We start from the raw sequence: 25,000 nt of genomic DNA, 5'->3' as shown, positions 1-25,000 counted from the left end.
GGGAAATAGAGAGGGAGAGATGGAGAGAGGGAAAGAAGTTTGAGAGAAGGGAGAGACAGTAAGAGATCAGAGATATGATAGTTGTATTGTATAAATGAACGTTCTTCCTGGTGTAAGTCTGCCTGACAAGTTGATGAACTGTGTTGGCTCTGTGTAAACTATGCTGGTTCTCTGTGTGAACTATACTGGTTCTCTGTGTGAACTATGCTGGTTCTCTGTGTGAACTATACTGGTTCTCTGTGTGAACTATACTGGTTCTCTGTGTGAACTATGCTCGTTCTCTGTGTGAACTATGCTCATTCTCTGTGTGAACTATGCTGGTTCTCTGTGTGAACTATGCTGGTTCTCTGTGTGAACTATACTGGTTCTCTGTGTGAACTATGCTGGTTCTCTGTGTGAACTATACTGGTTCTCTGTGTGAACTATACTGGTTCTCTGTGTGAACTATACTGGTTCTCTGTGTGAACTATGCTGGTTCTCTGTGTGAACTATGCTCATTCTCTGTGTGAACTATGCTGGTTCTCTGTGTGAACTATACTGGTTCTCTGTGTGAACTATACTGGTTCTCTGTGTGAACTATACTGGTTCTCTGTGTGAACTATACTGGTTCTCTGTGTGAACTATGCTGGTTCTCTGTGTGAACTATACTGGTTCTCTGTGTGAACTATACTGGTTCTCTGTGTGAACTATACTGGTTCTCTGTGTGAACTATGCTGGTTCTCTGTGTGAACTATACTGGTTCTCTGTGTGAACTATACTGGTTCTCTGTGTGAACTATGCTGGTTCTCTGTGTGAACTATACTGGTTCTCTGTGTGAACTATGCTGGTTCTCTGTGTGAACTATACTGGTTCTCTGTGTGAACTATACTGGTTCTCTGTGTGAACTATACTGGTTCTCTGTGTGAACTATACTGGTTCTCTGTGTGAACTATGCTGGTTCTCTGTGTGAACTATACTGGTTCTCTGTGTGAACTATACTGGTTCTCTGTGTGAACTATGCTGGTTCTCTGTGTGAACTATACTGGTTCTCTGTGTGAACTATACTGGTTCTCTGTGTGAACTATACTGGTTCTCTGTGTGAACTATACTGGTTCTCTGTGTGAACTATGCTGGTTCTCTGTGTGAACTATACTGGTTCTCTGTGTGAACTATACTGGTTCTCTGTGTGAACTATACTGGTTCTCTGTGTGAACTATACTGGTTCTCTGTGTGAACTATACTGGTTCTCTGTGTGAACTATACTGGTTCTCTGTGTGAACTATGCTGGTTCTCTGTGTGAACTATACTGGTTCTCTGTGTGAACTATACTGGTTCTCTGTGTGAACTATACTGGTTCTCTGTGTGAACTATACTGGTTCTCTGTGTGAACTATGCTGGTTCTCTGTGTGAACTATACTGGTTCTCTGTGTGAACTATACTGGTTCTCTGTGTGAACTATACTGGTTCTCTGTGTGAACTATACTGGTTCTCTGTGTGAACTATGCTGGTTCTCTGTGTGAACTATACTGGTTCTCTGTGTGAACTATACTGGTTCTCTGTGTATTGTTCCAATGCTTCTTTGTCTCCGGGTTTTGTTTTAGACCCAGAACAGGATGTATCAGTGCCATGAATGTTTCTAACTCGTTAAAGGCTTAATATTGGACTTCTTCTTATTGTTGTTATTTGTCTAATGACAATGTTACAATTTATATTGTATATTTTCTAATATATGACTTATCAAGATTATTTCAGTGAATTGTCAGAGATGAGACTCAGTGTGTCCCTGACCTCCCATGCTGGTCTCTGCCAATCTGCACCACAGCTGACCAGGCCATGACGTTCTGGTCAGTTCGGAGTGGCCTGAGGTTCAGTGTGTAGACTACACCACAAAACCATATGCCAAACTTACAAAAATGTGAAGAAGGGCATTTGCATAGGAAGACAGATTACAGGTGCAAGAGACAACTCTTCAGATTATGGGTGAGAAAGACAACTCTTGAGATTACAGGTAATAGAAACAACTCTTCAGATTATAGCCAAAGGAGACAATACAGAGACAATACAGAGATATTACAAGTACCAAATCTGCCAAATACATGACCTTGCAATTGAGCTCAAAACAGAAGCAGGCATTCTGCAGATGCAGATATTGCCTCTCAAAAATACAAGGGAGGCTTGTAAAAAAACAGTAATGCTCTCAGTGTTTAGAGAGATAGTGTCTCCACTCAAATTTCAACAAATGGCAAATTTTAACAGGCTTCAAGATACATCATACCTTACATGTTTGTACACACTGGGACAAATGACTTTGGCATGAATTACCAGGTGTGGCCTGAAGACTTCCTGAAAGCTACTGACAAATTGACCTTATATACACTGCTGCCCTTGGAGAATTTGTCCCTAAAGAACTTTGATGGCATCAATTTAGAGGTGGAACACCTAAATTTTTACCTAAAGTAAATCTCTACTCTACCTAATGTGCACTTAGCACATCATCTGTACATCTATGATCAGGTACACTTAACAAAGAGAGGAATGAGAATCTTTGCCAAGTCCATAGAATATATGTGAAGAACTCTACAGAATGAGAAAAGACATCACTCAAGATATAAATCAGAATAAAATAATGAAGAGAACTTTGAAGGTGAACAAAGCATGATAACCTTAAGCACCTCCCCCAATTAATTTTTTTATTCATTTAGGTGTCTATTTTAATTCCTTTAAAATCTTGTTTTTAATTTTGATGACCTTCCCAAAGTGATAGACCTCAGGTCATAATGAGCTTCTTCTTTTCTTGTGTATGAATATATAAATATATGAATAAAATATGTAAATAAATATATAAATAAACTTGCCTTGCCAACAATGCTCTCTGTCAGTCACTGCCCTCTGCCCTCACTCTAACTCCTAACACACCAGCCCTAACACACAATGTACACTGACAAACTATAAATAAAGTCCAATATTATTTAATATATATACGTATATAAACAAATTAGCCACAAATTTGCATAATTAATCTATTCCTGTACCAATTTCAGAAGGTAAGAAATAAAATGTATACAGTTGATACAGATGTCTAATATATACAGATGATTTAGCAATACTGTACTAGCACCAACAGAAGAAGCACTTAAAAGAATCTACTAGAAACATGTGGAGACTATAGACAAGATTTGGTATAAAATTTAGAACACCCACCCACAGAATTACTGCATCTTGAATTCTGCAAACCCATCCTGCAGGTAAACAGGAATGTGTCCTATCTGGCCTGCAGAACTGAACTAGACAGATTTTCCACTCATTGCGGATATTGAGAAAAATGCTGCAAAATCTGGTACCACCTCAAACAATTAGACCCAGACTCCTTTCAGCCAAAAATTTTTATCTGCAATTTTTTGAAACCCAAAACACACGCAACACAACAGCCATGAAGAACGTAGCGAATAACCATCTCCACCCTCCACACTGAGAAGAACGATCTCCACCCTCCACACTGAGAATAACCATCTCCACCCTCCACAATGAGAAGAACGATCTCCACCCTCCCAAATGAGAAGAACCATCTCCACTTTCCACAATGAGAATAACTATCTCCACCCTCCACACTGAAGGAAACTTAATGGAACAGCACAGCAAATTGCATGTGTACTGGAAAAATGAAACTGCACATCAGAACAAAATAAAATGTTGTGAATCACTTAATCATGAATACAAATGAGCAAATTACAAATTACTCATCAAAATGTAAACAAAAACAAAGACCAACCCTATCAGCACAACAAGAGTCACTATAAGCTTTACCCAGTCATGGCAATAAAACACATATGGTTTGATTTTGGAAAGAGGGAGTGATAGAGGCAGGTGAGACAATATTGGGGGGGAAGGAGGGAGGGAGAGAGAAAGAGTGAAAAAGATCGACAGACAGACAGACAGATAGACTCACCTATTGTTGAGTTCTTAAAAGAGCACTAACTCAGCAGATAGCACTTGCCGTTGTTCTTAAATTGTATGTCTGTCTATGGTAAATTGTGCTTCTTGGTAAACGTTTAACTTGCAAAATACTAGGTAATGACACTGACTCCTGTAGTTTAGTAGTAGTCTGACTCAAGGGTTTCTTGAATTCTGGCCTATCTGTACTATTACCTAGGATGAATTCTGTGATCAGAAGCAAAGCACTTTGTAAGTCGCTCTGGATAAGAGCATCTGCTAAATGCCGTAAATGTAATTGTAATTGTAAATGTAAATTTAGATAGATAGATAGATAGATAGATAGATAGATAGATAGATAGATAGATAGATAGATAGATAGATAGATAGACTTTATTGATCCAGGGGACAATTTCAGGTAGAGAAAGAAAGAAAGAGAGTGGGGAGACAGGGGGGGGAAAGAGAGGGGGGGAAGAGAGAGGGGAGAGAGAGAGGGAGAGCAGCAGGCACAGAACAGTATTTCTGAGGCTTTGGAACATATGGTGTCCAACAGAGGGGCCGGTTGGACAGGAAGACCGGTGCAGCTCCACCCTACTGTAGCTGATACATCACACTACACAAACACTTCACCTACCACAATCACAGTTAACACCACCCAGTTAACACCACCCATGCAGCCACTAGACTGGCGCTTTGTATTTCTATGAGTGACAGCTGGATTCAACAATTCAACGTCCTTATTTATCTTACAATTCATAAATGTTATGAATAAATTAACAAGTGATGAGAGGAACATGTGAAGGAGCCACAGTCATACATCAGTATGAGTGTCATGGAGTTTACCCGTCACAGCCTGGCTTGGAAGAGGGCCACACGTGTCACTGGCAGGAAGTGACTATCCACCATGTTTCTACCCACCACTCTCACACTGCAGCTATACTCATATGATGGCCACCCTCCTCCCCCCAGCAACAATTAAGAGCCACCCTCAGGCTGGAGAAGGTCATAGGGTCAAAGCCCCGCAGAACTGTGGGTCGGGCAGCCACATCAGCAGCCTACAGGATGTAGTGTGTGTGTGTGTGTGTGTGTGTGTGTGTGTGTGTGTGTGTGTGTGTGTGTGTGTGTGGTGTGTGTGTGTGTGTGGTGTGTGTGTGTGGTGTGTGTGTGTGTGTGTGTGTGTGTGTGTGTTGTGTGTGTGTGTGTGTGTGTGTGTGGTGTGTGTGTGTGTGTGTGTGTGTGTGTGTGGTGTGTGTGTGTGTGTGTGTGTGTGTGTGTGTGTGGTGTGTGTGTGTGTGTGTGTGTGTGTGTGTGTGTGTGTGGTGTGTGTGTGTGTGTGTGTGTGTGTGTGTGGTGTGTGTGTGTGTGTGTGTGTGTGTGTGTGGTGTGTGTGTGTGTGTGTGTGTGTGTGTGGTGTGTGTGTGTGTGTGTGTGTGTGTGTGTGTGTGTGTGTGTGTGGTGTGTGTGTGTGTGTGGTGTGTGTGTGTGTGTGTGTGTGTGTGTGTGTGTGTGTGTGTGTGTGTGTGTGTGTGTGTGTGTGTGTGGTGTGTGAACAGTGCATGTATCAAGTGTGAAGGCCAGGTGAGAGGAAGCCAGTGGCTTTTACACCCTCAGCCAAACAGCAAATCCCACAATGCCCACATCAGGGATGCAGCCAGCAGAGGAACCCAGCAGCACACACAGATGACTCGTCAACACATGGCACTGACACGACCTCCCGGTCTGGAAAACATACCGGTTAACACAAAGTAGACACTTAAGCCAATAAAGCTCTCAGGGCTGTGAGAGGGAGACCAGGCTAATGATACCAGGCGAAAGATACCAGGCCAAAGATCTGACCAATAAAATTATCTGTATAAAAATTTAACAGAACATGGACTTAGGATTCAGTCTGACCTGATATGTCTGAATGAACTTATTCTATATTTAAGTTAAAAGATTCTCAACTGCCCAGTGCTCATGACCCAGACGTTCGTAACCCAGACGTTCGTGACACACACAGAACGGTGTGGAGGGAATTGGTGAGGGGCACACTCATAGGGCCTGTTCACCATCACCCCTAGTGGTGCATGTACACACACACCTCATTCTCAGTACACACACACCACTCAATTCAATTTCAATTCAATTCAATAAGCTTTATTGGCATGATCATATTCAGTTACAGTATTGCCAAAGCAGTGTTATCATTCAACATGAATAAATCGTTGAAAAATATGAACAATTCTAACTGTAATGAACTTGAACATGAATTTAAAGTTGAAGAAGTGAAAAGAAAGGAAAGCAAATAAATAACAAAAGTAGAGGAGAAGAAATAAATAGATCAACATAAATCAAAGTGTTTACAAGCAGGGTGTGTGTGTGTGCGTTTGTGTGTGTATGTGTGTGTTTGTGCGTGTGTTACTCACTGTCCCTCACTCCGCGTACACACGCACACCCCACTCCCAGTGCACTCACACTTGTAAGTCAGACAGGACTGCTATCTTGCACACACACTTGTGCCACACACACACCTGGTCTTATCTCTTCTGAAGCTGGTGAACTGGTCAGGTCACTGACCAGTCTGTTGTTTACACTTACAGACAGCAGCTCACACTCTCTCATCCTTACAGCACAGCCTCTATCTCCATCCCCCTTCCTCACATCTCTCTTTTCCCCTCCCTCTCCATCTCTTCCTGTATCTTTTCCCCTCTCCCTCTCTCATCTCTCTCCATCTCTGTCTTCCCCTCTCTCTCTCATCTCTCTCCATCTCTGTCTTCCCCTCCCTCTCTCATCTCTCTCCTGTTCTCTCTCTTTCCCTCCCTCTCTCGTCTCTCTCCTGTTCTCTCTCTTCCCCCCCTCTTATCTCTCTCCATCTCTATTTCCCCTCCCTCTCATCCCTCTCTCCATCTCTCTCTCTTTCCCCTCCCTCTCTTCCTGCCTTTCTCTTGCTGTTTCTCTCTGCATTGTCGAGACTGCAGCAGTATCCTCGCAACCACGCTGCTATTGGCTGAAGATGATGTAATCCCTTCCGGAGCCCTCCGCAAAGCTAAGCATGCCATTGGCCATTGGGGGATACAGTGAGGGAGTGCTGAGTTCTCACTTTCATTCATGCACAGATGAGCCCTGAGCTGCCAGGGGTGGGGCCAATGTTTGAAGGACAGCCTGTAAGGCCTATTGTACAGCCTCCCAGCACAGGGATAGGTCAGAGGTATTAGAGGTATATTCTCTGCTCCAACACAACACAAATCAAAGATTAATGAATAATCACACACACACACACACACACACACACACACACACACACACTGAATTGAGCAGGCTAATCACTGTGTTCCTAATAGAGGTGGGGAGACAGTGTTGTCCTGGAGCATGAGGCTGTCGCCATGGTAATGTGCACATGAGGCACTCCCTGGAGGGGGTTAAAGAGCTGAGTAAGGGGGGCAGGAGAACACATTCACACCCACACACACACACACACACACCCTCAAACATGAACAACACACCCTCACACACACACACACACACCCTCACACACATCCTCAAACATGAACAACACACCCTCAAACACTCACACACACCCTCACAACACACCCTCACACACACACACACACACACACACACACACACACACACACACACACTCACACACACACACCCTCACATGCACACACATACTTACACACCCTCACACACACACACCCTCTCTCACACACACACACACACACACACACACACACACACACACACACACACACACACACACACACACACACACACACACACACACATACACACACACACTGATAACCACCCTCAGAGTGTGAGTGTGTGTAGAAGCATTAATCTTGTTAAAATACACAGATATCAGCCAATAACACTCACTCTCCCTCTCTTACTTTATGTTTCTCCTTTCCTTGTCCTCCATATGATGTCATTGTTGTTTTCTGTTGCTATGGAGTCATCTGGATGTGTTTCCCTCTAGCATCTCAAAGGACAAATACACACCCACCCACCCACACACACACACACGTGCGTGCACACACACACACACACACACACACACACACACACACACACACACACACACACCCATTCACCCACCCACACACACCACAAACACACCCATCCACCCATGTGTACATGCACACACATACACTCACACTTTTCATCACACACACATTATCACAAGCCCCCTTTCCTTGTCTTCTCTGAGGCCCTGTGTCGACCACTCCCTCACTGTAACACACACACACATACACACACACACCCATCCACACACACAGAGGATGCTGCTTTCACCCCCCCCCCCCCCCCCACCCCCCCACCCCCAGGATATGGGCTAATTCAATTTACCACACAATGCAAACGAAAGATTACACGCTCCAAACAAGACTCAGCGCCTTCTTCTGCACAAGCGTCAGTGAGAGCGAAGATTAGCCAGTCTAGGCCCCTTTCAACAGGAGGGCTCAAATCGTGTGGAATCTCTTAACCCCCACGAGAAGCAGCCCGAAACGAAGTCGTCACTGTAATTATTCCGCGCATCTCTCTGCAGTGCCGTAATTGTTTCAAATTCGGAGCAGCGTGTTTCACTGGAAATCGCTTCATCCTCTAATTACCATTTTTATTCCATTCTTGATCCGTTGTGTGCACTTGGTTATTCCACATGGTATGAAACTATGTATGAAACTATAGCCATATTAAAGGAGACTACGGCAGTGGTTGTGTGTGTAGTGTTTCAGTAGTGATTCAGTAGTGATTCAGTCTCAAAGAGACCCCCAACATTTAATAAAATATGAAACACACACACGTGTGCTTACATACACAGCCCACATAAATCTATATAAGATGATATTATTGACTTAGCCTGAACCTTATGGTTGTTACAGTCATGTGAGAGGAGAGAAGTCCAACACATGACAACACCTCGAGGGAGGCAGAGCATGTCTGTGTGCAGTCTCCACACACTATATCCATCTGCCCCGCCCACATCATCTCCCCCTGCCCCGCCCACATCACCTCCCCCTTCCCCACCCACATCACCTCTCTCGGCCCCGCCCACATCACCTCTGATTCCTTCTGCTCTGTCTGATCTCTCAAGCTCCACATCTAATCACTCTCTCAGTTAGATTTTTCACACACACTCTCTCAGATCGCTATCTCTGTCTGATCATGCTCTGTGTCTGATCCCCTTCTATGTCTGTCTTGCCCTGCTGGTCATCTTAAAAGGCTCAAACAGGGTCTGAAATGGGTGTGCAGAGTCTGATCTAAATCTGATCTCTGCTCACAAAGATTTCCCTAATACACCCAGGCAGGTCAGCAGTCACAGACACAGAAGTCCTAGACTAATCTTAACCCAGTCCCAGACTAACGCTAGTTCATCCCAGCACTCATGTACTGAACATGGCACTGATTTCTCATGACCCCATGACTCCATTGACCCCTGACCCCTTGTTAAACACATACAGCTATACTTTAATTAAAGATTAAAGATGGGTAAAAATTACAATTAAAGATGGGTTAAAAATCTGAATCAAATTAAATGTATTTTGTCTATTACAACAACCATGAGACACCTCTGCTGGTTCTTTTCCACAGCTTTAAAGAAGACTTTGTTACCTTCTGTAACACTAAAAACATCCCTCAAAGTCTCCCCAGTCCTCCTGAATGCTCTTTCTGAGGAGAACAAACATAATTAGCTCAAGTGGAAGAAGCGAAGCAACCAAATGCTAATCCAGCTAAGGGGTTGTGGGCTTAATGCGACAAATCAACCTCGCCCACAACCCGGCAGGGAATAACCAGCATGGAGGGAGTTGCAGGCCAGCGAGGGGCGGGGCTGGAGCACCCGGGGAACAGTGTGGCGCTCATTAGGAAAGAAAACAGCTCTGTGTAATTAGGTGAACCTCTCTCCCTTACTCACACACTTCATCTCCCTTGCTCGCTCAGTAACAGACGGATTTACTCATGACGTTTTCTGCTAACAGCTGCTTAGCCGGCAGAGCCCCAGGGGGACATGTCAGCAGCCCCAAAGAGGATTTAAAGAGGAGAGAAAGAAGAGAGAGAGAAAGAGAGAGAAAGATGTGTGAAAAGTATTGAAAGCACATAAGATTTAGGAGATTATAACCATGAACATCTGAAAAATTTTATACCTGAGAGAGAGAGAGAGAGAGAGAGAGAGAGGAAGAGAGAGAGGCAGGGGGAGAGAGAAAGGAAGCAAAAAAAAGGTAAATATTTGGATCAGATTCTTGTTACTGTTCAGACTCTCTAGTGTTCTGCACAGGGAGTCCCGCGAGTCCAGAAACCAGAGTCCAGAGTCATAACTGCCTCAGAAAAGCACTATGCCATGCCTGTGTCCAGTGGGGGTCTACTGCCCAGATGAGAGAGGGCGTCATCCCAACGACAGAGGACATGGTCCAGACAGGACAGGGTGTGGTCCAGACGGGTGAGGGTGTGGTCCAAATGGGTAAGGGTGTGGTCCAGATGAGAGAGGGCATGATGCAGATGGGAGAGGGTGTGGTACAGACGAGTGAGACGTGGTCCAGATGGGTGAAGCTTCGAGGGGTGTGGCAGATGGCAGTGGGTGGCAATGGGTGGCAGGGGTTCCGGGCAGCACGACACCAGGCAAGGAGCAGGGGCAATAAACAGGCCAAAAGCATCACAGTGCAAACACAGAGGAGCAGACTGGGGCATTAGGGGCAAAAACAAAGTCGCTGTGTGGCTGTTATCCCATGTGGTGTGTTCCTGCTCCAGGTCCTTATCAGCACTGTTTTGACTGGCTGCTCAGGTAGACTTGGCATGGGTGGTTGGTCATGTGGGAGTTTTTTCTGATTGGCTGTTTAGTCTAAATCTGACTTGAAACAGAACAATATAGATATAAATTGCATATGTTGTTTGTTGCACTGCAGTTTTATCTCCTGAGGCACTGTGCTCTCTAATATTATATTTTGCTAGGCTTAAACTACTTTTGTCACACTAACTATCTGGAGAACAGCTGTAACATTTGTCATTACCTTCATGTTACCGGGTGCAATTTTATGGAAGGAAGGAGCTGAAAACGAGGTGAGAGTCAATCAGAAATCAGTCTACTTGTTACAAGAAGCCCAGACATTCAGGAAGCAGGTTGGTTTTACACAGGTACAGAACGAACACAGGGCTCTTGTGAGCTGTGGTCTGGTGTGTTCGAGTGTGAACAGTGAGCAGACGGGAGATTATCACCAGGTGCCAATACAGTAGTGTCTTTGGCTCTGTAGACAAGATTCACTTTTTGGAACCTTAGATACATTCACAGATCCTGAGAATTACTTAGTGTGATTATCTTCTTTTATTTATTTCTTTACATTTTTTGTAGTTTCTTAACCTTTAAGGACATGTGGCAAAAATGTATTTACATCATACTTATATAATATAATCAAACTGGTGCTTTTTAAGAGTAGTCCATTTTGTGCTCGCAGAACATTCTGGAGGGTTATCGACCAGAGATGGCAGCTCTCGTTTACACTAGTGTATCCAAACCTGTCACAGTGTCCGGATCAATGACAGAAATTCACCACCCACCCAGCCAGTCCAGGACTGTGTTCATAAAGACAAGGCATCTCCAGCACAGACCTCACTGTGAACATCAGTTCAAGCCCCATTAGCAAACCCCAGCTGAGCCACGTCCACAGTAGTACCAGAGCTCAGGTGGCCAGATCCACACAGGCAAATCACCACACATGAACATCCATCATTACACACCGCCTCGCGTGGCACACTGCCTCTATTGTATTCAGTGACTCTCCGCTCTTAGTGGGTGCTGTGTGTGTGTATGTCACCGAGTTATTGTTTCGTAACTGGCAGTCAATCCGTTTGGGGAGAGGTCATAGGTCAGCCTAATAATTTCCCATTAAAGCAACATGATTCTTAGCAACTGAATTTTTGTGGACATACTATGGAAAGGAAGAAGCGCAAGTTGGCTAGCATGTGGACCCTGAGAGGACAAGCCATCTGAAGATGATGAATGAAAGACCAGTGAAGAGTGCTGAACATTAAAGACTGCTAAAAACTAAAGGCTGCTGAACATTGACGTATGCTGAACACTGAAAAACTGCTGAACAATAGAGACTGCTTAATGGTGGGCCAGCTCAGGTCCAGGCCAACTGGAAACTGTCGAACACTAAAGACTACTGAACACTGGAGACTGCTGAACACTGAAGACTTCATGGTGCTTCACTGCAGGCCACAGCTCAGGACCTGGCCATCTGGAAACTCATGAACACTGAAGACTGCTGAATACTGAAGACTGCTAAACACTGCCGACTTCATGGTGTTTTATGGTGGGCCACAACTCAGATCCTGGCCAGCGGCTGCGCCCCAAATGTTGACACACACTGAATCATTTTGGCAAAGAAATTATACTGGTTTCTCCATGAGATGAAGCAGTGCACTGCACTTGTATTGCACTTTTAACTGACTGCTTTTGCTAAAATAAATGATGAGTGAAAAGGAGAAAGACACATATATAGAGAAAGAAAGAGGGAGAGTTATAAATACAGAGAAAGAGAAAGACAAATAATGAGAGAGAAATAGAGATATTGAGAGATATTTTTGTAACTCTAATATTTATATCATTGCAAAACCAAATTATCCCTGTTGTTCTTGTCGCCATCATAGCAAAACCCTTAATATTGATGACAAAAAGACACCACCCAGTCTCCACCACACTGCTGGACAGAGTGTATGCAGACAGGGTCGTATATCTGCCCGAGACTGAGCACAGGACCCGGAGACAGGAGTGGAGAAACCCAATCTGCTCTCTCTGGATATTAAAAGCACAAGCACCCATTCGGACAGCTCCTGCCCCGAGCCCGATACATCCCGCTACAAGACCACAGAGCCAAGACACATCCCACCAGCTCATCAACCTGGACTGCACACATGCATGCACATACACTCACTTAGATTCAAACACACAAATGCACGTGAAGAATTGTGTAAATCTGTAGGCCAAGACAGACACAACAACATCACACACTCACACACACACACACACACACACACACACACACACACACACACACACACACGTACACAGAGACAACATGCACACATAAGTACACACATATACACAACCACACACATAACTATATAAATTACACAGATGCATGCCTACTGCACTGTCAAAAGCTGAATGTATTCTGGTTCTGGTACCTGAAATCATGCTCTTCCATAGATCACACTAATATCTACACACATCCATAACACACACACACACACACACACAGATCCTCACAGTTTTTGCAGCCCAACACCAAGACTGTCATGTTGCAACAAACATAATTAGTAGATGCATGACGTAATGTCGCCTGCCCTCAAACACATCTCCTGTCCATACACCCTTACATCCCATGACGCACACACTTGCACACACACACACCTTCACCTGCATAAAGGATCCCCTGTAGAAGCAGCAGGCTGCCGCTGACAGTGCGCTCCACAGACTGCATCTTTCCGTCATCCTTCCTGTCCTCTTCCTCTCCTCTCTTCCTCTCCTCTTCTCCACTCCTCTCTTTCTCCTCTCCTCTTCTCCACTCCTCTCTTCTAGTGTGCTAGAAGCCCCAGGTCATGCCCCTCCTCACTCGCATACACACACACACGCCCGCGCGTGTGTGAGTACTGAGCCGGCAAATATTGCTACTGGTGCTGTTAGTGATCAACGCTGTTCTGCTACTGCTAGTGTCATCTCAACGGCTCTCCCTGTCTCTCTTTCTCTCCTTCTCTCTCTCTCCCTCTTCCTGTCCCTCTCTCTCTCACGCTTTCTCTGCTCTCCCTTGCTCTCTCTCTATCTGTCTCTTTTCCTTGTTCTCTTGTTCTCTCTCTCTCTCTCTCTCTCTCTCTCAGCTTCTCACTCTGCTGTGTACTGTGATTCGCAGAGCTGGCAGGGGGATTACCTCATCGCTCGTGGATGAAAAGAGAGGGAGGGGGAGGGAGAGAGGGAGGGAGAGAGAGGGGGAGGGGGAGGGAGAGAGGGAGGGAGAGTGAGATGCATGCAGGCAGTGAGACTCCACCCAGTCCCTCCTCCAAGGTTTCAAACAATACTCAGGGAGAGAGAGAGAGAGAGAGAGAGAGAGAGAGAGAGAGATAGACAGAAGGAGGGGGAGGGAGAGAGAGAAGAACAGAGAGAGAAAGAGGGAAAGAAACAGAGAGGATATAGAGGAAGAGGGAGCTAGAGAGAGAGAGAGAGAGAGAGAGAGAGAGAGAAAGGGAGAGGGGGTAAAGAGAAAGAGGGAGAGAGATAGGCAGTGGGAGAGAGGGAAAGGGACTGGAGTGGGATGAATACATGCCCGATACATTCAGTACCTTCTCAAAGGAGTTTCTCTCTTTTATTCCTCTTTGAAAGGAAGCAAAGAGGGGCGGGTGCAAGCAAGGGGAGAGAAAATCTTTTGTACCTACTCCCACACTGAAGAGGCCACGCCCACACAGTGCAGCACACTCCCACACTGAAGAGGCCACACCCAGAGAGTCCAGCCTACTCCCACACTGGAGGCCACACCCACACAGTCTAGCTCACTCCCACACTGGACAGGACACGCCCACACAGTGCAGCCTACTCTCATACTGAAGAGGCCATGACCAGACAGTCCAGCCCACTTCCATACACACACGCAGACACATGCACACATGCACACACACACACACACGCAGACACACATGCAGACATGCACACATACGTGGACATGCATGCACACATACATACACGCATATGTACATGCGCACACACACATACACACACATATACAGACACATACATACATGCACACACACACACATACACACACACACACACACACACACACACACACACACACACCACACACACACACACACACACACACACACATATACAGACACATACATACATGCACAAACACACACATACACACACACACACACACACACACACACACACATACACACACACACACACACACACACACATACACACACACACACACACACACACACACACACACACACACACACACACACACATATACGCGGGCTCCGGGTGGGGCTCACTCCCTTGGGAATGAAGAGCAGTGACCTCACATGGGACGCCTCACCATGGCAACCACCTAACATCCCTGACAACAGCATCCTTAAAGAGGATGACTATCTGGGTGCAGGCATATTGCTCACTTTTGTCATGTGTGTGTGTGTGTGTGTGTGTGAGAGAGACTTTATGTAACACACATACACACAGAGAGCTGTAATAGGCTTGCTGATATTTAGTCTGAAATGAAGGGAATGAGAGTGGAAGGGACGGTAGAGGGGACAGTGAAGGGACGGTAGAGGGGACAGTGAAGGGACGGTAGAGGGGACAGTGAAGGGACGGTAGAGGGGACAGTGAAGGGACGGTAGAGGGGACAGTGGAAGGGACGGTAGAGGGGACAGTGAAGGGACGGTAGAGGGGACAGTGGAAGGGATGGTAGAGGGGACAGTGGAAGGGACGGTAGAGGGGACAGTGAAGGGACGGTAGAGGGGACAGTGAAGGGATGGTAGAGGGGACAGTGGAAGGGACGGTAGAGGGGACAGTGAAGGGACGGTAGAGGGGACAGTGGAAGGGACGGTAGAGGGGACAGTGAAGGGACGGTAGAGGGGACAGTGAAGGGACGGTAGAGGGGACAGTGAAGGGATGGTAGAGGGGACAGTGGAAGGGACGGTAGAGGGGACAGTGGAAGGGACGGTAGAGGGGACAGTGAAGGGACGGTAGAGGGGACAGTGGAAGGGACGGTAGAGGGGACAGTGAAGGGACGGTAGAGGGGACAGTGGAAGGGACAGTAGAGGGGACAGTGAAGGGAAGTGTGAGTGTGAGTGTATGTGTGGGTGGGTGATGGTTTTTGGAAACATGCACATATGAAATATTATTTTTAGCAACTATGAAAGAAAACATTCGCCATGATTTTAAAGAGCTTTATAACTTCTTTTTTCTCCTCTCCTCACTCTTTTCTCTCCTCACCATCTCTTTTCTCCCACTCTCCCTCTCCTCTGTCCTCATCTTATTTCTACATCTGCTCTTCTCTCTTCCTCCCTCTCTCCTCACTATCCTTCACTCATAACTCTGTCCTAGACCACTCCCCTCATGACTCTATGTCCTAGACCACTCCCCTCATGACTCTGTCCTAGACCACTCCCCTCATGACTCTGTCCTAGACCACTCCCCTCATGACTCTATGTCCTAGACCACTCCCCTCATGACTCTGTCCTAGACCACTCCCCTCATGACTCTGTTCTAGACCACTCCCCTCATGACTCTATGTCCTAGACCACTCCCCTCATGACTCTGTCCTAGACCACTCCCCTCATGACTCTATGTCCTAGACCACTCCCCTCATGACTCTGTCCTAGACCACTCCCCTCATGACTCTGTCCTAGACCACTCCCCTCATGACTCTATGTCCTAGACCACTCCCCTCATGACTCTGTCCTAGCATTCCCTTCTGCTACTGTCCCTCCCTCTCCCTCTCTCTCTACGTTAATCATTAATTACTCAGTCCACGTACTGGCTGGTGGCTCCCCTCTTCCACATTCTGCCTACAGAGGCCAGCTGCCTCATGTCCTTATTGCCTCATGAACATTAATTGGCCTTGATCCCCACTGGAATTCTGGGTAATGCAGTTTTCTGCAGTATGGCCACAGTCCAAGCCGGGGGCTCATTGGCAGAGTGTGCAGTCTGTGTGTTGCTCCCCAGTCTATGAGTTTGATGTGGTACAGTAATTCAACACTGTGAGGATCATGTCAGCGAGCAGAGCTCAGTCGATTCAGAGGCCTAATCAATGTGGTGCAGTGTAGCGAGTGTTAATGTGTGTGTGTGTGTGTGAGCTCATATTGTGTGTATGTGTTTTGTTTATGTGTGTGTATGTGTGAGTATGTGTGAGCTTGGAGTGTATTTGTGTGTGTGTATGTCTGTGGGCTCAGATTGTTTATGTGTGTGTGTGTCTGTCTGAGAAGGCATTGAATGTGTGTGTGTGTGTGTGTGTGTGTGTGTGTGTGTGTGTGTGTGTGTGTGTGTGTGTGTGTGTGTGTGTGTGTGTGTGTGTGTGTGTGGACAGTCATGAATGTACTCCATTAACACATTAATTACATGCACATAAATCTATCTCAACCCATTAACTTCACATGTTCTGGATAATAAATATTCACACACATTCACACATCCTGGATCATACATATTCACACATTCACACATCCTAGATCATACATATTCACATATTGACACGTCCTGGATCATACATATTCACATACTGACACGTCCTGGATCATACATATTCATACACATTCACACCTATACACAGTTTCTCTAGCTCCACTTCCTCCAGCTACATTTCTACACACTTTTTAATCTCTATGCTGCATCTCTCCTGCCCTCTTCTGCTCTCTCCCTCTCCCCAGCTCCATCTCTCTCTATCTACTCTCTCTCCCTCTCCCTTTTTCCCCTCTCTACCTCTACCTCTCATTCCCTCTCTTTCCTCCTCTCTCTATCTCTCCCTCTCTCCCCCTCTCTCCTTCTCTGTCTCTTTCTCTCCCTCCCTCCCTCTCTTCCTATCCCTCTCTCCCTCTCTCCTCTTCCTTCATTTCTTCTCTCCCTTCTCCCAGTGTGTGGATGTCTCTTGGCTAGTGTCCACACTCCCCTCCAGCACCAGACCCCTGTAGTCCATCTCTTCCACTCACAAGCAGCAGGACCACACCACGTGCCAGCTGGCCTGCTCCTCATAGACGCTTGCACACTGGAGACCATCCTATGCTTCAGCACCTATAACTACTCCCCTCATCATGGATGAGCAGTGTAGAGAGATGGGGGGTGGGTGGGTGGAAAGTTGTTTTCTCTCCAAATGGATAAACTGGCTAATGAATGGGAATTTCTAGAAACAATCACACCCCAAATAAAATTGCATTAGCATACTTGTTCACCCTTTAGCATAGCTAGAAGGTTTAGCCACAGTAGCTATTTAAAGAACTGTTGATGAAAAAGTGTAGGAGGACCTGAATACTCAGGGTAAGAACTACTGTATTTGGTGAACCCTGAGGATCATGTAGATCAAGAGCTCCACCACAACATCATGATGTCAAAAGGCTAGTGTCACCATCTAGTGGCAACAAACTGTATTACAGAACTGAAGACTGGATAATCAGTTAAATACTGTAACTAGCACAATAAATTAGCTGACTTTAAAGACAGAGAAGCTATTAAACCATAGCTAATCATTATGAGAAAGATCAACAGGATCACAGTTCACAGTGCTTTTGGACTATGAGTACAGGGTTTTACAATAATGCTTTGTGTAATTTAAAAAAGTAAATAAAAAATGTTTTGGTACTTTGTGAAAAAATCAAAACGACAAAGAGCAAAAGAGAAACCTGCACATGCACACACGCATACACACAATCACACACACACACACACACACACACACACACACACACACACACACACACACACACACAACACACACCTGCAGGTTTAGACTGCGCTGAATATAACCAGTGAACAGACTAACCAGTCATGAATATAACCAGTGAACACTGTAGCCAGTCATGACTATATAAAGTGAACACTGTAGGCAGTCATGAATATAACCAGTTAATATTGTAACCAGTCATGAATATAACCAGTGAACACTGTAGCCAGTCATGAATATAACCAGTCAACATTGTATCTAGTCATGAATTTAACCAATCAACAATGTAGCCAGTCATGAATTTAACCAGTCCTGAACATAACTCTGAAATGAGACCAAGACTACAGTTCACTTCAAGACCATAAATCTTAAGCACGTTCTCTGCCTTACACTCATTTACAAATTCTAAAACATACTTTTTGCAATTTCTGTTATGATCTTTACATAAAACACAACATTCAAAACTGAAAACCATGTATTTCTTTTAGAAAACACTGCTATGCCATTCAACTGCTACACCCACCAACTGAAATCCAAACCCAGCCATCACAGGTGAAAACACTTCTAGCAAATTTTTACAACTCTTTAGACATCAGAGCCTAATAAAGAGGCCACAAGTTGCAAATCTTGGTTTACACATCAATGGAGTCCAATACTACATAGAGATGATGAAGAGGACAAACAACCATAACTGATAAGATCAGAGCCGATCTGGTTGACCATGTGGTCATGTGACCATGTGTTCAATCATGCGTTGAGTTTTCTGGAGGCAAAGGGTCCAGCCTAATCTGTGCTGCTACACTGTAGCATCATCCAGACATTTCAAAATGAGAACAGATAAACAGACCTGTCCTCTATACATCATGTTTTTGCACTACTGAACTACCCCTTGCTGGGGGATGAAGATAGCTATCCACATCAGAGCAGAAAGAGCCCATCGTCAATATGGTCAGAGCAAACAATAGCATACTTTTTTATGACAACTACAGCAGCACATCATTATTAACAGCATCATCATCAGAACATCCATTCAGTGAGCCTATCCGTACTGGGCTAGTGACTATGAATATGCTCTGCTATCCTTTCACTGAAACATCATTCCAGTGTCCTGTGCAACACAGTATTGATTTCATGCCTATTTCATACTGTCATACAATACTCCAATGAACAACATAGGACACGTGTGATTCACAATGCTATTGTCATGCCTGGCAGCATGGTGGCAACATCACAATGTGTGCAGCCATTTTCCAGAATGGTGGTGTTCATCATCATGCCACTTTTACTGTAGTCCCTACAACACTGCACACATCATCACCTTCCTCAATACAGAGCACAGCACACTCATTCTCCACTAGGGGGATGAACTAGAAGGTCCGGGTTTCTTGTCGTCTGGGACAATGTAAGTTTCCACCGGGCTGCTCAGGTACAAAACTGGTTCACTGAACACAACTATTTGTTGTGCATCACCCCCACCATACTCTCCATTCCTATTGAATTCTTTTTGGCATGTAGGTGATCGCCAACCCCACAGATGCAAATCTATTCAGCAGGCGATGGAGGAAGCTTGAGGTGACATTGATGAGGGAGCATGTCATGGATGGATAGCTCACTCAACAAGATACTGCCCCTGCTGTCTTAACAGAGAGGACACTGCCTGTGATGTTGATGAGATCTTGTAAGACTATATGCACCCTAATTTAGTATGCTGGAGTTACAAGCCTATTTTGTATTTTTCTTTTTCTTTTTTTGTAGTTTTTGTTATTCATATGTTTACACTATATACAGCATGTTTTGTCGAAGTGTTCATGCAAAATAAACCAAATATAGAAATAACCTCTATATTTGTGAATATTCATGAATATGTGAGTACTATTACAGATCTTAACAGCAGACTACACACTCAAAAAAACATGGGAGTATTGTTTTCTATTTGTCACATCAGAGTGTAGTTATCATATGGGAAAGTGTATTCGTCTGTTATTTGTGTATAGAGTTTGCATGCAAAAATGTGGTTTTGGGAAGAGTTGAAAGAGTTTTGGTTGAAGTGTTTGCTTTTTCCAAAAGTGTGAGATGTGTTGTGTGTTGTGTGTTTCAGAAACTTTCAGAAATTGGGTCTTAGCAGCTGCAAAAAACTCCATGTGGGATGTAAAAATTTTCAGTGCTTTTGCAATATTTGTACACTCATGCCAACAAAGCCATCTTGACATGATTCGAGAGAGAGAGGGAGAGAAAGAGTATAGGTGAATGTCTTTACCTCCACATACTCCCCTTGAATGTCTGTTGTACCCATTTGACTGTGGATCAAAAACAGAAAGTCAGAGAGTGTCAGAAGCCACAGAAAAGCACGGTTGTCATAGGTTACACAGTGACTCAAAGCTGTCCACACTTGTTTATATTTAAATATACATCAGTGAAACAGCAGTAAATCTGATGGGTGGGCAGAGAGAAACAGATACATAAAAGGTCTTTTGAAGACCTATGTAATTATCCCCAACACATGAAGAACACTCACAGTGAGTGTGCAGTGATATTAGTGCACACACACACAGTGAGTGTAAAGTGACATCAGTGTACACAGTGAGTGTAAAGTGACATAAGTGTACACATTGAGTGTAAAGTGGCATTAGTGTACACACACATTGACGGAAAGGGACATCAGTGTACACACACAGTGAGTGTAGTGACATCATTGTGTATACACAGTGAGTGCACCGTGACATAAGTGTACACACAGTGAGTGCATAGTGACATTATCATTCTCCCTTTAGCCCCGCCCCTCATGTCAGTTTTGATTCATGCTCCCTTTAGCTCCGCCTCTCCCTGTCAGTTTTGAATTGTGCTCCCTTTAGCTTCGCCTTTGCCTGTAAGTTTTGCTTTTGCTTTTGCTTAGATAGATAGATAGATAGATAGATAGATAGATAGATAGATAGATAGATAGATAGATAGATAGATAGATAGATAGATAGATAGATAGATAGATAGATAGATAGATAGATAGATAGATAGATAGATAGATAGAGTCTTTATTCATCCCCAAGGGGAAATTACAATTTGATGTAACCTTGCCATGTCCTTTTGTTGTAGACACCCTTGTGATTCTGTATCCCCTTCATTTTTCATTGCTTTCACCTGTTCCTAGTTTGTTTTCATGATTTAGTTTGTGTACTTATTCAACTTTTGGGCAACACAGTGGCTAGCATGTGTGGCTAGCCTCTCAGCACTGGGGTCTTGGGTTCAAGTCCTTATCTGAGTGGAGTTTCCATGTTATCCCTGAGTGTGTGTCTGTCTGTCTCTTCATGTCCAATGTCGGGGCAAAATTAATATTTGGTCTCTGTGTAATTATATTAATCAGTATTCATATATTCACTTTATTAAGGTATATTAAACATATGTCAGGCCTAGTACACGTTGATCAGAGTATGCTCTGCAGGACTGTAGTCTCTCTCTTTCTCTCTCTCTCTCTCTCTCTACTCTTTCTAGTAGTACTCCTTGTGAGTTGAAGGCTGACAGTCCTGAAGGTCTCAGGCATTGTAGATTAGTGCGTCTGGCGTCAGAATGGTAGTATATCTGGCGTGCCTGGCGAACCGGAGGAACAAGGAGGCCTTGGCCAGAGGACCCTTGCAGGGGAGAGGTGAGGGGTGATACCTCACCTCATGTGAGCCACATGCTTAACTGATGTCATTGAAGTATGATGTAATCATGTAATCATTTTTTTGTTTACGTGTATTTATGCTCTTAGCATTTAACATAATAAAATTTAGTCCTTTAATTTTAGTTAATTTGTCTTTTCATTGTCTAGTCTTTGTAGCTTTCATAAATTGCTTCATGTTTTGTATTAGTTATGTTTTCTTAGTTCTATCTGGTTTTCATTTACTAGTCTTGTTTCCTGTGTTTGGCTTGATTTGATTTTACGTCAGTATGCTACGTTGTTCTCGTGCCCTCTGTGTAACATCTATTATGTAAAACAAAGGTGTCCATGCCAATCGTGAAAACGTGAGCAGTAAATCCATTTCTCCCACAAATATTTGTCTGCCTCCTACAGCCCCAAACGTTACAGCTGGTCAACGTAAACTCTTGAGCGGGGTGGCGAACGTAAGTTGTTGAGGGGGGGGGGGGGGGTATCACTCGTGACGGAGTGTTTTTTCAATAGCCCTGAAATAAATGCTTCGGGTTTTTTTTTGGTCCGTTTTTTGGACTGCGTTCGGGTCCGGATCTGGACCGTGGTCCGCCAGTTGAGTACCCCTGCCTTAGTGTAACTCCCTCCTTCTATGCCTTAATGTAACACCCTCCTTCTAGGCTTTATAGTAACTCCCTCCTAATAGACCATATTGTAACTCACTCCTTATAGGCCTTAGTGTAACTCCCTCCTTATAGGCCTTAGTGTAACTCCCTCCTTATAGGCCTTACTGTAACTCTCTCCTAATAGGCCTTACTATAACTCGCACCTTAAATTAATTACTGTATCTCCCTCCTTATAATCATTACAGTATGTCACTCCTCATAGGCATTACTATACCTCCCTCCTAATAGGCCTTACTGTAACTACCTCCTTATAGGCCTTACTGTAACGTCCTCTTTATAGGCCTTACTGTAACGTCCTCTTTATAGGCCTTACTGTAACTCCCTACTCAGAGGCCTTACTGTAACTCCCTCCTAATAGGCCTTATTGTGACACCCTCCTTAAATGCATTACTGTATGTCCGTCCTTATATGCATTACTGTACCTCCCTCCTCATAGGCATTATTATACCTCCCTCCTTATAGGCATTAGTGTAACTCCCTGCTTATAGGCCTTATTGTAACTCCCTCTTTATGGGCATTACTGAAACCTTCTCCTCATAGGCCATACTGTAACTCCCTCCTAACAGACCATACTGTAACCTCCTCCTAGTAAGCCTTACTGTAACTCCCTCCTAATAGGCCTTACTGTAACCCCCTCCTTAAATGCATTACTGTATCTCCCTTTGTATAGGCATTACTGTATGTCCCTCCTTATAGGCATTACTGTAACTCCTTCCTTATAGACACTACTGTACCTCCCCCCCTTATAGGCTCTACTGTAACTCCCTGCTTGTAGGCCTTACTGTAAGTACCTCCTAATTGGCATTAGTTTAACTCCCTCCTTAGAGGCATTAGTGTAACTGCCTCCTTGTAGGCTTTACTGTAACTCCCTCCATATAGTCATTCTCCAGCTTTAAATTTGAACTTAAAACATTTCTCTCAATATTTCTACTCTGTGATGTAATAACCTGATCTACCTCTGTCTGTTTAGCCGTCTTATGTCTATATGTTCTGGTTGTCTTATTTCTGTTTGTTCTGGTGACCTTGAGTATGAATAATTTGTCATTGAGTATGAATAATTTGTTCTACACGAATTAAACTTATTATTATTGTTTAGTATTATTTCAGCAGAGGATGCTACACAGATGGAAAACAAACCTAGAAAATTAAAGGTTGGTGTGAAGAACATGACAAAGGTCTAGCCATACCAAAGTTTGTGATACACACGTGACCTTTGTTGAACCTCTGTGAGAAAAATGGGAATGTGCCTGATGCTGTCTCTCTACAGCATTGTTCTGTCTGAGCATCCGATGCCAAAAAGGTTAGATTCAGTTCCACAGTTCCTGAAGCACCATGCAGAGCTCTGCTCCTGATCGCTGAGAAAAATGTGTCTTTCCAGGGGAGCCCTCAAACCTAGAGCATGACTTCAGTCAAGACATCTGTAAAAGTCTTTTATATCAGAATGCAACAAGGGGGCATACAACCATTAGAACAGAACTTCAGGGCCTGGGGTTCGGAATTCTCAGGCATTCATTTTAAGACTATAGTTATTAATGGCCTAGTAAACTACATCAATCTCTCTTTATTTGCAGAGTGTCTTCTTATTTTTGATCCTGTGTTTAAGTTCTTCACATTTGAAATGACACATCACCTCTCAGGGTTAAACTGCTGTATCTGTATTATGAACTGAGGCTCCATTATTCATAATAGCTAAGGGACTTCTATTACGGATCACACTTGAATGTGTAGTTGGATTGAAGCATTTTAGGAACTGGTCCTGCTCAATGTTTCCCCAATAAGGCAATACACACATTTTGCTAAATCTTTTAAGGAACGAAGCCTGTACATTTCAAGTCCACTCTGAGGAATCAACTGTTCTCTGAATGAATAAGACTCCCTGTGAAAAGGAGAACAGGGGAACCGCAACGCATCTTACCTTTCCGTGTGCTTCACCTCAGCAGGGCCTGGGACCAGATTATCTTCCCTTTTCTCTACTTTTATTTTTGTTTTGTTTCTTTTAGCACTGAAACTTGCATCCCTACCAAGCTCCTGCGATGTCTTCCTGGCACGGTCCCCCTTCACTGGCAATGCCGGTTTATCTTGCAAATCTGTGCTTTTGTGGGAAGCCAGTGGTAGATTTGTATCTCCTGAGCTTGCATTGCCTGGATCTCGATGAGAACCATCAGAGACTACAGTGTTGAGCACTGGGGCCCAAGGCGTTTCCCGTGGTTTCACAGTTTGCTCAGCGAAAACCTCATCCCCTGCAGCCCCGTCTTCCACAGGCTCAGGGAGGGTGTGGGCGCATGTGTCCAGGATGGAGAGGCCCTTCTCTGAGAGCACGCCCAGCAGCGGGGATTCACACACATGTTCCGCTGAGGGCCTCACACTCTGGCTAC

The 25,000-nt window shown here is 44.5% G+C and overlaps 1 protein-coding gene across 1 annotated transcript in view; it reads right to left on the bottom strand.

Moving 5' to 3' along the window:
• The window catches only part of sh2d3ca (SH2 domain containing 3Ca), a 62,213-nt gene that overhangs the window by 28,568 nt on the left and 8,645 nt on the right, over positions 1 to 25,000 (bottom strand). The window contains exons 3-4 of the mRNA XM_077019057.1: positions 24,541 to 25,000; positions 20,578 to 20,617 (exon numbers count right to left, since the gene is read on the bottom strand). The exon at positions 24,541 to 25,000 is cut by the window's right edge and continues 300 nt beyond it. Of these exons, the coding sequence (XP_076875172.1) occupies positions 20,578 to 20,617; positions 24,541 to 25,000 (500 nt within the window). The remainder of the gene's footprint in view (positions 1 to 20,577; positions 20,618 to 24,540) is intronic.

Source organism: Brachyhypopomus gauderio, chromosome 10 (assembly GCF_052324685.1).
Source record: "Brachyhypopomus gauderio isolate BG-103 chromosome 10, BGAUD_0.2, whole genome shotgun sequence".
Lineage (NCBI taxonomy): Eukaryota > Metazoa > Chordata > Actinopteri > Gymnotiformes > Hypopomidae > Brachyhypopomus > Brachyhypopomus gauderio.
Note: the sequence above shows the minus strand (reverse complement) of the source record. Positions and strands in the feature narration are given on the sequence as shown.